A 15,192-nucleotide genomic window follows, 5' to 3' on the forward strand; every position below is an offset into this window, starting at 1 on the left:
GCTGAGTCTCAGCCAATCACAGCAACTGAGCTTCAGCCAATCACAGCAACTGAGCTTCAGCCAATCACAGCATGTCAACTGATCAGACAATGCCCAAATAAGGCAAATTTGGAGCTTTAACCAGTCAAGCTGTTTCTGTACCTCATTTCCAGTTCTGTCTATAAAAATGCTCCCTGCCCACCTATTTGCCCAATGGAACTCAGTGAGCCTCCTTTGGTTCTGAGGGCTGCTTGATTGGAGAATCATACTTTGTTCAAATAAGCTGTTAAATTCAATTTGTCAAAAGTTTTTCTTTTCTTTTTTTTTTTTGAGACGGGTGTTGCTCTGTTACCCAAGCTGGACTGTAGTGGCACGATCTCGGCTCACTGCAACCTCCACCCCCTGGGTTCAAGCAATTCTCCTGCCTCAGCCTCCCAAGTAGCTGGGATCACAGGTGCACACCACCATACCTGGCTAATTTTTATACTTTTTGGTAGAGACGAGGTTTCACCATGTTGGCCAGGCTGGTCTCGAACTCCTGACCTCAAGTGATGCGCCCGTCTCAGCCTCCCCAAGTGATGGGATTACAGGCGTGAGCCACCACGCCCAGCCTAAAACTTTTTCTTTTCACAGTATTATGTATCATGTATTATGAGATAAACTTCTCGGGCAAAAAGAAAGCCATTAAAGGCTGAATATTTCAGCATGCCTAACTTAATAAAATTTAGGACATTTTTAACTTTTGCTACGGTTAAAATCCACTAGATTTTTTTTTGATCTGCTGCCATATTAGTTTGATTTAAAATAGTAAGAACAGATTCATTAAAATATGAAATTGCATTTCACCTATTTTCCTTGTATTTTTTAAGTGAGAAAATTTTCCTGGTATCATTTTAGCTATAATAAAATGCCTTTTAGGACTCTGGAAATGAAAGATCTTGGACATAAAATAAATGATTAGGATTAAATGAGCACATGAAAATACTGCATGAAACTAGTTTTAAAAGAATCCTGGGGAATTAGAAAAACGAGCTATTGTGAAACACTGTTAGTTTAGCCTTTAGTAAAACAGCAGAAATAACAAGCAATTTTGGTCAGAACAAAGAGAAAGAGAAAATTGTAAGTTCCACAAAGGCAGAAACAGATTTTGCTCCAATTGGAAAGCTTCAGAAAGCTAAACCCTTCATTTACATAATCCAAGGCAGAGTGAGGGGCCTCTCTGTGTTGAGCTAAACTGAGCCTATAGTCACACATTCACACATTTGGCACTAGGACAGTTGTGAGGATAGGATCTGACAAACTTTTCACTGCCAAACATAACTCAGATGCTAGATGAGCATGACTCTAAGTATCTTTACACAGAGGAGTTTAGAAATAACATTTCACTACTCACTGGAATAAATAACCCATCCTTGAACTTGGAACCCTCTAAACCATTGTAGATGGTTTAAGTCATGCAAAACAAAGTGCTTTTTGCTTTATGGATCTTAGCTTAAGAATGCAATATTTTATCTAAATGACTAGGCAACTAAGGTTCTCTCCAATTTGAGGATTTTAAGTCTAGCCATATGTCTATTTCCAGGAAGCTTATCAGTTTTGTGTCTGGGGCCCCAGATAATGGCATACAGCAAATTATAAGCTTCATGGTTCAGCAGAAAAAAGCAAGTTTGAGGTCCAGTAATGTAAAAAATAGTAACAGTAATGATCAAATAAAATATATTCTTCTTTCAAACCATAGTTAGTAAATCCCATGAAGTGTAATGCTAGATAAATGTAATCCCATGTAAATGACATAATTCTTTCTCCAAGTAAAAAGAGCTAACATAAATTGACCACTAATTATATGTTAACACAGTTATAAATACCTTTACTGCATTCTTTTTTAAAACCTCACAAAATTCTATAATCTATTATTACTATTTCATTTTTTCATGTGAAAGAAATGAAAGGACAGAGGGTTAAATAATTTGCCCAGCCAGGCGTGTGACTGTAATCCCAGCTACTCTGGAGGGTGAGGCAGGAGGATCACTTTTTTTTTTTTTTTAAATTTTAAAATGAGATGGGTTTTCACTATGTTATCCAGGCTGGTCTTGAACTCCTGAGCTCAAGTGAGCTACCTGCCTTGGCCTCCCAAAGTGCTGGGATGAGCCACCATGCCTGGCCGTGAGGATCACTTGAGCCCAAGAGTCCAAGTCCAGCCTGGGCAACAGAATGAGATTCTGTCTCAAACAAAGAAAACAAAGAAAAAATAATAACTTACCCTAAAAAAATAAAATAATAATAATTTGCCCAAAGTCACACAGAAAGTAAGCATTGAAATCTGCGGCAAACTCAGAAGGCCTGGCTCAAGAATTCACGACACAACCACAACAGATTGTACACTACCACAGTTCCCTGCTGCTCTGTGCATGGCCTGCTGGCCAACTCTGATGTGAGGTCAGTTGACTAAAAAAGATGTGGTTCAGGAAGCTGAGAATGATTGTGGTTACCTGTTCTAAGATAGAGAAATTGATTTTTAAAAGTTCCAGTTGAAGTAGGAGATGCCAAAAACCACATATGAGTGACAGAGTGAGTGGGTCTCTTTCTGATGGATTAAGTCCTCAAAAAGACTTTCAGAATGAATCTCTATCTACCTTAATTTTGGGCAGTGTTAATTGTATTCATTTTTTCAACACATTTGATTGTGCATATACCATGGACAAGGAAGTCTGTTAAAAACTGAATGTATAAGGCTGGGTGCAGTGACTCATGCCTGTAATCCCAGCACTTTGGGAGGCTGAGGTGGGCAGATCGCTTGAGCTCAGGAGTTTGGTCCCAGCCTGGACAACATGGCAAAACCCCGTCTCTACAAAATACAAAAAAATTAGCTGGGCGTGATGGTTCACACCTGTAGTACCAGCTACCTGGGGACTGAGATAAGAGGATCGCTTGAACCTGGGAGGTCAAGGCTATAGTAAGCCGTGATCGCACCACTGCACTCCAGCCTGGGTAACAAAATGAGACCCTGTCTCAAAAAACCACCATGACCACCACCAACAACAAAAACTCTGAACGTACAGGAAATTATTTTGGGGGAGTAGTGGAACATAGCTAGCGAGTTGGAGACTGTAAGTTGAGATGTGGTACTACTTGTCTGTACATTTTTTTCCTCATTTCTCTCTACCCAAAGGTGTTATGTTTTTATTTTCTTCTCTTAAGGGGGCCCTTCATTTGATGGCATGAAATGTTATGACCAGCCGTCTCTAGTTCAGTTAATAGGTCAAGTAGCTATTGTTATGTTGAGGTCATTATTTATCAAGCTTCGACACAAAAAGCAAAAATAGGCTGGGCGCGGTGACTCACACCTGTAATCCCAGCACTTTGGGAGGCTGAGGCGGGTGGATCACTTGAGGTCAGGAGTTCAAGACCAGCCTGGCCAACATGGTGAAACTTCATCTCTACTAAAAATACAAAAATTAGCCAGGCATGGTGGCGGGTGCCTGTAATACCAGCTACTTGGGAGGCAGAGGCAGGAGAATTGCTTGAATCTGGGAGGCGGAGGTTGCAGTGAGCTGAGATCGCACTACTGAGAGCCACTGCCTGGGTGACAAAGCAAGACTCCATCTCAAAAAATAAAATAAAATAAAATAAAATAAAAAATATAAAATAAAATAAAATAAAATAAAATAAAATAGCAAAACTAGTCCAAATGTCAGTTAACAAGAGGACCAACTTTATGGGTGAACATCCACAAGGAATATAAGTGGCCTCTAGGGAAGCCAATCTTTGCACAGAATTTTTGTTTAATGAGGTGGAGGGTATACAAGATGTAGGCCAAAGGATAATTTAAGTTGTTATGACTGTGGCCTTGTTCTTTTCAAATCCTAGCTTCATCTCTGCTCCCACTGATGACACTATGAGACTTTGGAATTCTTCACTGTATGTAAGATGATTTTATTACTGAGATAGCTACCGCTTTGTAGTTATGACCTGAGTAAACTCTTCACTGTGTGTAAGATGATTTTATTACTGAGATAGCTACCACTTTGTAGTTATGACCTGAGTAAACAAGTTAGTCAACTTACAGGATTTTCACGTGTCCACAGATTTTTACTAGATAATTTATCTGTAATATCAGGAGGCAAAGTCTACCACGAATATACTGGCCAACATGTATCAGATGGAAAATTCTTGTGTAAGCAGATGATGTTTACCTTTTATCATAGTTTTCTCTTTTGTTAGATAATGCCATACTTCGGCTGACAAGCAACTGTTTTCTAGCTATAAATATGAGTGTTTTCAAGAGAAAAAAAATCTAGAAATTGTTTTCTTTACTTTAAAAAATTCATGTAGTGGAGTCCTTCCTCTGCTTATATTAATCCAGTGATATCATTTTATATATTCCCTGAAATACTAAAATATTTCTGTAGTCCATATGTTTTCAAATTATGAATCATTTTATTTCTACATTTGGTACATAAACTATTACTGCTCTGGAGTAAATATGGATATACTACTTTATAGTGATTTTTTTTCTTCTTTTTCTCTTTTTGTATTTTTTCTTATTTTTTCTCGAAAACAGGGTCTTACTCCTGGCCTCAAGTGGTCCTCCTGCCTCAGCCTCCTGAGTAGCTGGAATTATAGGCATGAGCTACCAGTAGCGATTCCTAAGAAATTTCCCCAGAAATTTGAGCTAATTTTTATTTATTTATTTATTCTTGTATTTACTTATTTTTAAGCTGGGGTATCGCTCTGTCATCCAGGCTGGAGTGTAATGGCATGACCACGGCTCACTGCAGCCTCCAATTCTTGGGTTGGGCTCGAGCCATCCTTCTGCCTCATCTTCCTTAGTAGCTGGGACCATACGTGCAAGCCACCACGCCCAACTTGAGCTGATTTTTTTAATGTGATGAACTATTAGAAAACATATAGGAGCTAAATAATGAGAACTTAGAAACACAAAAACGGAAACAACAGACACTAAGGTTCACTTGATGTTAGAGGATGGGAGGATGAAGAGGAGCAGAAAAGATAACTATTGGGTAATGGACTTAATACCTGGGTGATGAAACAATCTGCACAACAAACCCATGTGACAAGAGCTTACCTATGCTGGCCCGGCACGCTGGCTCACGCCTGTAATCTCAGCACTTTGGGAGGCCGAGGCAGGCAGATCGCTTGAGCTCAGGAGTTCTAGACCAGTCTGGTCAACATGGTGAAACCCGATCTCTACTAAAAATACAAAAATTAGCCAGGCCTGGTGGTGGGTGCCTGTAATCCCAGCTACTCAGGAGAATGAGGCAGAAAAATGGCTTGAACCTGAAAGACAGAGGTTGCAGTGAGCCAAGATTGCATCGCTGCACTCCAGACTGGGCGACAGAGCAAGACTCTCTTTCAAAAAAAAAAAAAAAGAGAGTTTACTTATGTACAAACCTCCACATGTACCCCCAAACCCAAAACAAAAGTTAAAAAAAGAAAGAAAAATAAATGTAAAATACATATATATGAACAATGCATAATTCTGGAATTAAAAAGAAAAATTCAATTTCCTCCTGTGGGAAAAATTTATACAGTAATGATTCTTGCTCTTTAATTTTTGCTTGAAAGAAATCTAGACATTTAAAGAAACCCAGTGGTAGACTTGTCTTGTTAAAAAGGGACATCAAGCAATAGCCCAGGGGAACATCAAAGAGTTATGTTTCTTACCTGGCAAAACCAGTGTCTAGCTAAAATAATGGCCTTGCAAGTCAATCTTGTTGTTTAACCACTTCATTATCTGGTTTTCTCTAAGCAAAGAACATTATCTGTGTTGCCGATAATAGTAGGGGGGAAAACACACATTTTGAAAGTATGAAGAAATTCATTCTACCTTGAAATTCTCATTCAAGAGGAAATTACAGGCCACTGCAGGACCAGCGATTGAAAAATAAAGGTGTACAAAAACAAACAACTCAGGTTTCAAAGCCTAAAAACAAAGATAACAGGAAATAAACTAAACTTGTGCAGCCTGTTTGCTTACTGTCTGAACAAATGCTGGGAATGCATGAGAAATTCTAAGCCCAGTGAACAAAAGTGTGAGCAGTAAGATGACAGGTGATCAATTTTCTTCCTTTCTCTATTTTTCATTTTGTTCCCTATGATGAGCATATGCCGCTTTTATGTTATAATCGTAAAAAAGAAAGACCTAAAAAATGACTTTTGCTTTTCCAATTGTATACCAATATTTATCTACACATAGCAACTGAGCACGCTAGTCCTGTCAAAAGGCAGTGTCCTGTCAAAACGCTAGTCACAAAGACAGTGAATGTAAAAATCTAGGCAATTCTACCAGATTTCACGTAATGAAACTACCTTGAGTAATTCCTTAATTCTTCACAAATTCATGTTTTTATTTAACTTCTATCTCTATCAAGCAATGTGGACTAACTACCCCTAATATTTAACTCTATTTAAACTGTGTATCAGGCCAGATGCTGGCTCACACCTGTAATCCAAACACTTTGGGAGGCCAAGGCAGGTGGATCACTTGGGCTCAGGAGTTCAAGACCAGCCTGGGCAACATGGAGAAACCCCGTCTCTACAAGAATACAAGAAATTAGCCGGGTGTGGTGGCATGTGCTTAGAGTTCCAGCTGCTTGTGGGGCTGAGGCAGGAAGATCGCTTGAGCCCAGTAGGCTGAGGCTACAGTGAGCTGAGATCATGCCACTGCACTCCAGCCTGGGTGACAGAGTGAGACCTCGTCCCAAAAACAAAAACAAAAACAAAACAAAAAACAGACTATACACTACATTAAATAAATTACTCTCTGATGATGACTGATTTTGAATGAAAATACTCCATTCACTGGAATATATTTTCCATAAAAAATGACAAAAACATTGTCATTTTTTGTATTATTTCTTTTTCTTTTTTGGAGACAGACTCTTGCTGTGTTCCTCAGGCTGGAGTGCAGTGGCCCAGTCTCGGCTTATTGCGACCTCTGCTTCCCGGGTGGCCTAGTCTCGGCTTATTGCAACCTCTGCTTCCCGGGTTCAAGCAATTCTCCTGCCTCAGCCTCCTGAGTAGCTGGGATGACAGGCACACACCACCAGGCCTAGCTAATTTTTGTATTTTTAGTAGTGACGGGGTTTCACCATGTTGGCCAAGCTGGCCTTGAACTCCTGATCTCAGGTGATCCACCTGCCTCGGCTTCCCAAAGTGCTGGGATTATAAGTGTGGCCACCACACCGGACCTATTATTTCCTGTATTACTAAAATCATTTCAGGAATTTGTAAAAGTTACAATAATAAAACTCATACTGCAACAATGACTAGAACATGGCCTTTGTAAAGAATCCATTTACAGGCTCATAAGATTTGGTGTTATAGATGGATGGCTGTGGAGCTGCTCAAGCTTGTGTTTGCACTTATCAGAATTCAAGGCAGTTAGGAAGAGTTTCCGAGTGCTGATGTGCTAGAGAAGAAAGGGTGTGCTGCAGTGTAGAAACCACAGGAGAAACAATTAAGTCACCTAGATTCAAACTGTGAGAAAACTACTAGCGAACTAGAAGAATATTTAACTTCCTAAATCTGAGAGATTTATATCTCAAAGAACGCAGATTCTACTCTAGGCACATCATAGTCAAACTGATAAAAAATAAAAATAAAAATAAAATTAGAGCAGCCAGTAAAAGAATACACATTACATTCATCATAGCAATAATGTAAACATTGTTGACTTCCCATCAGAAACTCTACAGACCAGAAGACAAGAACCAACATCTTTAAAGTGATGAAAGAAAGAAAAATAAAGTAGCCACCCAGAATTCCATATCTAACAAAAACATCCTTCATGAATGAAATAAAGGTATTTCCATTTACAAAGACACAACATGTAGACAAAAGAAAGCTAAGATATTTCGCTGCCAGAAGACTTATAAGAAATCCTGGCCAGGCGCGTTGGCTCACTCCTATAATCCCAGCACTTTGGGAGGCTTAGGAGGGTGGATCACTTGAGGTCAGGAGTTCAAGACCAGCCTGGCCAACATGGTGAAACGCTGTCTCTATTAAAAATACAAAAATTAGCCAGGCATGGTGGCATGCACCTGTAATCCCAGCTACTCAGGGGCTGAGACAGGAGACAGGAGAATTGCTTATACCCAGGAGGTGGAGGTTGCAGTGAGCTGAGGTCTCGCCACTGCACTCCAGCCTGGGCGGCAGAGTGAGATTCTATCTCAAAAAATAATAAAAACATTGAAAAAAAAGAAATCCTAAAGGAAAATTTCCAGGCTAAAGGGAAATGACACCAGAGAGAAACAGATTTTCAGGAAGAAATGAAGAACATCAGAAATGGTAAATATCTGGATAAATACAAAAGATAATTTTCCTCTTATTTTTTAAAAAATGCACTGTACTGTAGGGTTTAGTACACATATAGATAATATATATGACAGCTATAATATAAAAGATGAGGGTAGAGTAGGGTAGATGCACCTACATTGTTTGAAAATTTTGACAGTGGTCTATGAAAATTTGAAGTCAATTATTGTAGGCCGGGTACAGTGGCTCATGCCTGGAATCCCAGCACTTTGGGAGGCCAAGGGAGGCAGATCACTTGAGGTCAGGAGATCGAGATCAACCTGGCCAGCATACTGAAACCCCGTCTCTACTAAAACTACAAAAATTAGCCAGGCGTGGTGGCACATGCCTATAATCCCACTACCTGAGAGGCTGAGACAGGATAATTACTTGAACCCAGAAGGTGGAGGTCACAGTGAACCAAGATTGTGCCACTGCACTCCAGCCTGGGCAACAGAGTGAGACTCTGTCTCAAAAAAATAAAAATAAAAATGAAGTCATTTATTGTAATCTTCAGAGCACCACTGAAAATATGATGCAAAGAGGATAAGTAGAAAGTCAACGGGTAGATTAATATTAAATTATAAAACCTATTCAAATAATTCTAGAGAAGTCAGAAAAGGAAGAACAAGCAAATAAAGAAGAGAAGAGACATATAGAAAACAAATAGCAAAACAGTAAAATTAAATCTGTGTCATTACATTAAGTGTAAATGGTCTAAACATCCCAAGTAAAAAACAGATTGTTAGACAGGATTTTAAAAGAAAAATCTAACCACATGACATCTATAAGATAAGCACCTTAACTATAAGACACAGGTTGAAAGAAAATGGAAAATAAATATATGCCATGTGAAAAGTAGGCTTTTAAAGATTGGACTGGCTATATCTATCAGAAGAAATAGACTTCAAACAAAGACTTTTATCAGAGATAAACAAGGACATTTCCTAAAGATAAAATGATCAATTCATTAGGAAATAATAATAATCATAAAGATGTATGTGTGGTTGGGCACAGTGGCTCACGCCTGTAATCCCAGCACTTTGGGAGGCTGAGGCGGATGGATCACCTGAGGTCAGGAGTTGGAGCCCAGCCTGACCAACATGGCGAAACCTCTTCTCTACTAAAAATACAAAACTTAGCTGGCTGTGGTGGCACATGCCTGTAATCCCAGCTACTCAGGAAGCTGAGAAAGGAGAATTGCTTGAACCCGTGCTTGAACCCGGGAAGCAGAGGTTGCAGTGAGCCAAGCCGAGATCATGCCATTGCACTCCAGCCTGGGCAACAAGTGCAAAACTCGGCAGGGCACAGTGGCTCATGCCTGTAATCCCAGCACTTTGGGAGGCCGAAGGTGGGCAGATCACAAGGTCAGGAGATCGAGACCATCTTGGCTAACACAAACACGGTGAAACCCCACCCCGTCTCTACTAAAAAATACAAAAAATTAGCCAGGCGTGGTGGCCGGCACCTGTAGTCCCAGCTACTCAGGAGGCTGAGGCAGGAGAATGGCATGAACCTGGGAGGCGGAGCTTGTAGTGAGCCGAGATTGCGCCACTGCACTCCAGCCTGGGGGACAGAGCGAGACTCCGTCTCAAAAAAAAAAAAAAAAAAAAACAAAAACAAAACTGCAAAACTCTGCATCAGAAAAAAATGAAAAATAAAAAAAATAAAAATAAAGGTGTACATGCCTAATAACAGAGGTTCAAAATATATAAAGCAAAAATTGACTGAATTAAAAGAACCAAAAGACAATTCTACCACTAGAGGTGGAGATTTTAAAAAGCTCTTAGTAATGGACTAACCAACTAGGTAGAAAAAAAAAAGAAAAGAAAAAAATTACTCTAGACATAGATCCTGCTTTGTGAGTTGGTTAAGTGGGTGGCTGGGAAGGATTTTCATGAGTTGAGCTCTTGTAGGAGGGACACGCCATTCTTTGTAACCCTACTGATGAAGGAAAAGTAATAAAAACGTTTTAAAAATGAGTAAGTCTATTGTACCACTGCACTCCAACCTGGGTGACAGAGCAAGACTCCGTTTCAGAAAATAAATAAATAAATAAATAAAAAGAATAGGTCAGAAATATTTCTATTCCTATTTCTCTATGTGTTCTGCATTAGTTTTTCTTGTAACTTTTTTTTTTTTTTTTTTTTTTTAAGACGGAATTTCACTCTTTTTGCCCAGGCTGGAATGCAATGGCACAATCTTGGCTCACTACAACCTCTGCCTCCTGGATTCAAGTGATTATCCCACCTCAGTCTCCCAAGTAGCTGAGATTACAGGTGCCTGCCACCATACCCAGCCAATTTTGTATTTTTAGTAGAGATGGGGTTTCACCATGTTGGCCAGGCTGGTCTTGAACTCCTGACCTCAGGTGATCCAACCACCTTGGCCCCCCAAAGTGCTGGGATTACAGGCATGAGCCACCACGCCCAGCCTGTAACATAATTTCTTTAGGCTTCTAAAAGTGTCCAACCAACATTTTCTTTTTCTTTTTTTTTTCTTTCTTTTCTTTTCTTTCTTTTTTTTTTTTTTTTTTGAGTGAAAGCAAGTTTATTAAGAAAGTAAAGGGATAAAGAATGGCTACTTCATAGATAGAGCAGTCCCGAGGACTGCTGGTCAAGCACCATTTTCTAGACCTGTCCTGTACAGATTTTCTTCCCTTTCCATTTTCTTTACATAACATCAAGAATCATTTATGTTTCTTTGGTAATGCTTCATTCTACATTGCTTCTTCATAACACATGTGCTGTAGGTCTTAATAGCAGTATTAGCCAGCAGATGGCTTGTTTATTGTGGTGGTATACTGCTAATGGGCTGAAATGATGGAATAAATAGGCTAATTCACTTTTATGTTTTTTCTTCTTTCTTCAAAAGACATAATAAAACAAGACAGAAAAAATTTTTTGACAGATGAAATTGATAATGTTTAGACCATAAGTCTGGTCTTTGGGGAAAAAAAAGAAAAACCATCAGAGAGTTTCTCACTTTCCTTCTCAAGTCCTCCTGTTAGGCACAGTCTCTGACTCCCTTTTATGAAGAACAGATTATAGCACAGATTTAGCCCAAGCTGTTTCTGCCAGGAGAGCTGTTTCTAGGAAGCGTGCTATAGAACTGGGCAGTCCACTTTCCATTCTCCCAGTTTTGGTGTTTTCTGGCTGCGAGCTTTGAATATGTCAGCTAACCTATTCAGCTTATTATTTCATTTCTAATAGAGGCGTAACAAGAAAGGGCTGTCCCTCCTATTTCAAGGGATTGCGGCAAACACTACATTAGATTTCTGTGAATACCCCTTGTAAAAGCATGAGGCATAATACAAATATCAGATATCAGCATGAGTTTTCTATTTCATTAGACCTATTTCACTAGAAAAGGTGAAAGCTCTATTATCACTCTCTTAATTGTTTTAGCTCCTTTTTGCTTCACCTAACCTTTTATTTCTAGTGTTTGCTTTGTGCAATTAGGCCTCATGGCTCATGTGTGTTTGTGATAAAGAATTTTTAAATGTCATCTATTTGCTATGAGAACATACCCTACTCTTTGTCTAAACATAATTTCTTATCATATAATCTGAAGCATATTCTCCGATCTCATAAAGTGGCATTCCTCTGATTCTGATTAGATGTATAGCCCTAATATCATAGTGCAAGTCATACATGCCCTCCCATAAGTATTCTGAAGTATGATTCACCCTAGGTTTTCAAATCTCTTCCTTGCCCTAGAAGACAAACTTGGACCCATGTATTTGCCCACTTTATTTGACTCCTCCGTCTTCCATTTCAGCAAATAGACTCATTCCTTCATTATTCCTCCCAATACTTAAATATGCTTCACAATCCACAAAGCTGTACCTGATTTTATATATATATATATGTACTTTTTTTTTTTTTTAATGACAGGCAGGTAATGTGCAGACATCATAACAAGGCTTGAAGGAGACATATTTCACACAGGGACATGAAAACCCAATCATCATACTTATAAATGACAAAGGGATCTAGTATATATGTTTTAGATACTGAAAAGAAGATATAACGAAAGGACTTTTAGGATAAAATTGATTGCAAGGCCGGGCGTGGTGGCTCACACCTGTATTCCCAGCACTTTGGGAGGTCAAGCCCAGCGGATTGTCTGAGGTCAGGAGTTCGAGACCAGCCTGGCTAATATGGTGAAATCCTGTCTCCATTAAAAATACAAAAATTATCCAGGCATGGTGGCTCAAGCCTGTATTCCCAGCTACTTGGGAGGCTGAAACAGGAGAATCACTTGAACCCTGGAGGTGGTGGTTGCAGTGAGCTGAGATCGCACCAATGCACTCTAGCCTGGGTGACAGAGTAAGACTCTGTCTCCAAAAAAAAAAAAAAAAAAAAAAAAAATTAATTAATTACAAAGTGTATTTGAGTGTTGGGTTAGGTAAGAATAAACAAACAAACAAAATTTTCCCCCAAACCTTGCCTTTGTTAGAGCTTTACTACAGAATGCATCCTGTACATAACAGGAAACAGATTGTATTTTTCCAATAGTACCTGAATCATCATTAGTCCAGAAGGTTCTTGGATCGGGCTTGGTCAGGATGTTGGCATGATTACATGGTTCTCTCACCTTTAAAACATAAAGAGAAAAGAAGTGATATAAAAATGGCTTCATCATTTCAGCTATTTTAGGCTTATAGTTCTAGAGAAAGGATTCCAAGGCTGAAGCTAGTACATATGGCATGTCTGTGCTCTAATTAGGGTGGTTTTCCCAGGACCGTGCTGGGTATGGCACTGAAAGTCCCAAATCCTGGGAAGCCTTTTAGTCCTGGGCAAACTGGGACAGTTGGTACCTTTACACATGATGCAGTTTCACTGGGCTGATGGCTGGGTTAGTCCATGGGGGCTGGAGCTCACCCAGCATTATGTGCAGTGCACAAACTGCACAGCCGTATGAAGAGGCCCTGGATTATTAGCAAACTTATCAGTGTAAAGACACTCACTACATAAAAAGTGTTTGAATCTCCATGTAACAGAAATGATACTTTTAGTACATATTGCTTGGGAAAATACATATTAATTAAAAGCTACTTTTAATTCAGTAGCACTTTAAATGCTTTTTTTTCCTTTTTTTTTTTGAGACAGAGTCTTATTCTTTTGCTCAAGTTGGAGTGCAGTGACACAATCTCAGCTCACTGCAACCTCTGCCTCCTGGGTTCAAGCGATTCTCCTGCCTCAGCCTCCTGAGTAGCTGGGATTACAGGCATGTGCCACCACGTCTGGTTAATTTTTGTATTTTTAGCAGAGACAGGGTTTCACCATGTTGCCCAGGCTGGTCTCGAACTCCTGACCTCAAATGATCTGCCCACCTAGGCCTCCCAAAGTGCTGGGTTTATAGGTGTGAGCCACCGCGCCCAGCCTGCATTCTTATTTTATAATCATAACAGAATCTTTATATTCTCAAACAGCAGCACATGTACATATGCAATATGTATTATTTAGTCCACTTAGAGGCTCTTCTTAGTGTAGATATATTTTTTTAATGATAAATAATATTTATTGAGCATTTCTGTCAGGTACTTTCTTCATTAAAAAAAAATTTCAATAGATTTTTGGGGGACAGGTGGTGTTAGGTTATATGGATAAGTTCTTTAGTAGTGATCTCTGAGATTTTGGTGCACCCAACACCTAAGCAGTATACACTGTACCCAATGTGTAGTCTTTTATCCCTTGCCCCACTGTCGCCCTTCCCCTTGAGTCCCCAGAGTCCACTGTATCATCTTTATGCCTTTGCGTCCTCATGGCTTAGCTCCCACTTATGAGTGAGAACATACGATATTTGGCTTTCCATTCCTGTGTTACTTCACTTAGAATAATGGTCTCTAATTCCATCCAGGTTGCTGCAAATGGCATTATTTTGTTGGTTTTTTGGCTGAGTAGTATGCCATGTGTATATATATATGTGTGTGTGTATGCGTATGTATACATATGTATATATGCATATACATATCATACATGCATGCATATATGCATACATGTATATACATGCGTGTGCATATATGCGCATATATACATATGCATGTGTATATATGTGCACATATACATACATGCATGGTACGCATATATGTGCATATATACACATGTACACATGCATATGCATGCACAAACATGCATGCATGTATGTATATGCATATATTCACATGTATATAAAACACATGTGTATATACACATACATGTATGTATATGTGTATGCATATATGCACATATGTGTATGTATATGTATGTATATATACACAAACACACTTTTTTTGTATATGACTTCTCTTCCTCTCGATAGATACACAGTAGTGGAATTGCTGGGTCAAATGGTAGACCTACTTTTAATTCTTTAAGGAGTCTCCACACTGTTTTCCATAGTGGTTGTACTCAGATACAATTAATAGATTTCATATAACAAGTTCCACAGAGCAGCAGTGATCCATGTTTTTTGACAACTTTATACTACTGTGGTATGAGCTTTCAAATATATTATCAGTCCGTGCGTGGTGGCTCACCCCTGTAATCCCAACACTTTGGGAGTCAAGGCGGGTGGATCAGCTGAGGTCAGGAGTTCCAGACCAGCCTGGCCAACATGGTGAAACCCCGTCTCTACTAAAAATACAAAAATTAGTCAGGCATGGCGGCACGTGCCTGTAATCCCAGCTAGTCAGGAACCTGAGGCAGGAGAATTGCTTGAACCCAGGAGGCGGAGGCTGCAGTGAGCTGAGATCATGCCACTGCACTCTAGCCTGGGCGACAAAGTGAGACTCCGTCTCAAAAAAAAAAAAACAATCAAATATATTCTCATGAAGTGAAATATAGATCTTAGTGTTAAAACTGCTTTTCCATTGATATATATTTTGTAATGTGATCATTTGATTACTGCAAA

The 15,192-nt window shown here is 39.3% G+C and overlaps 1 protein-coding gene and 1 non-coding gene across 3 annotated transcripts in view; both read right to left on the bottom strand.

Moving 5' to 3' along the window:
- SGK1 (serum/glucocorticoid regulated kinase 1) overlaps positions 1-15,192 on the bottom strand; it is a 150,916-nt gene that overhangs the window by 25,658 nt on the left and 110,066 nt on the right. For both annotated transcript variants that reach the window (XM_025384147.1, XM_025384146.1), the window contains one exon: positions 12,819-12,894. In XM_025384147.1, the coding sequence (XP_025239932.1) occupies positions 12,819-12,894 (76 nt within the window). The remainder of the gene's footprint in view (positions 1-12,818; positions 12,895-15,192) is intronic.
- LOC112624009 lies at positions 12,186-12,289 on the bottom strand. The gene has a single exon (XR_003119339.1). It is a non-coding gene; the product is annotated as a small nucleolar RNA U13 (small nucleolar RNA).

This window comes from Theropithecus gelada, chromosome 4, assembly GCF_003255815.1.
Source record: "Theropithecus gelada isolate Dixy chromosome 4, Tgel_1.0, whole genome shotgun sequence".
NCBI classification, from domain to species: domain Eukaryota; kingdom Metazoa; phylum Chordata; class Mammalia; order Primates; family Cercopithecidae; genus Theropithecus; species Theropithecus gelada.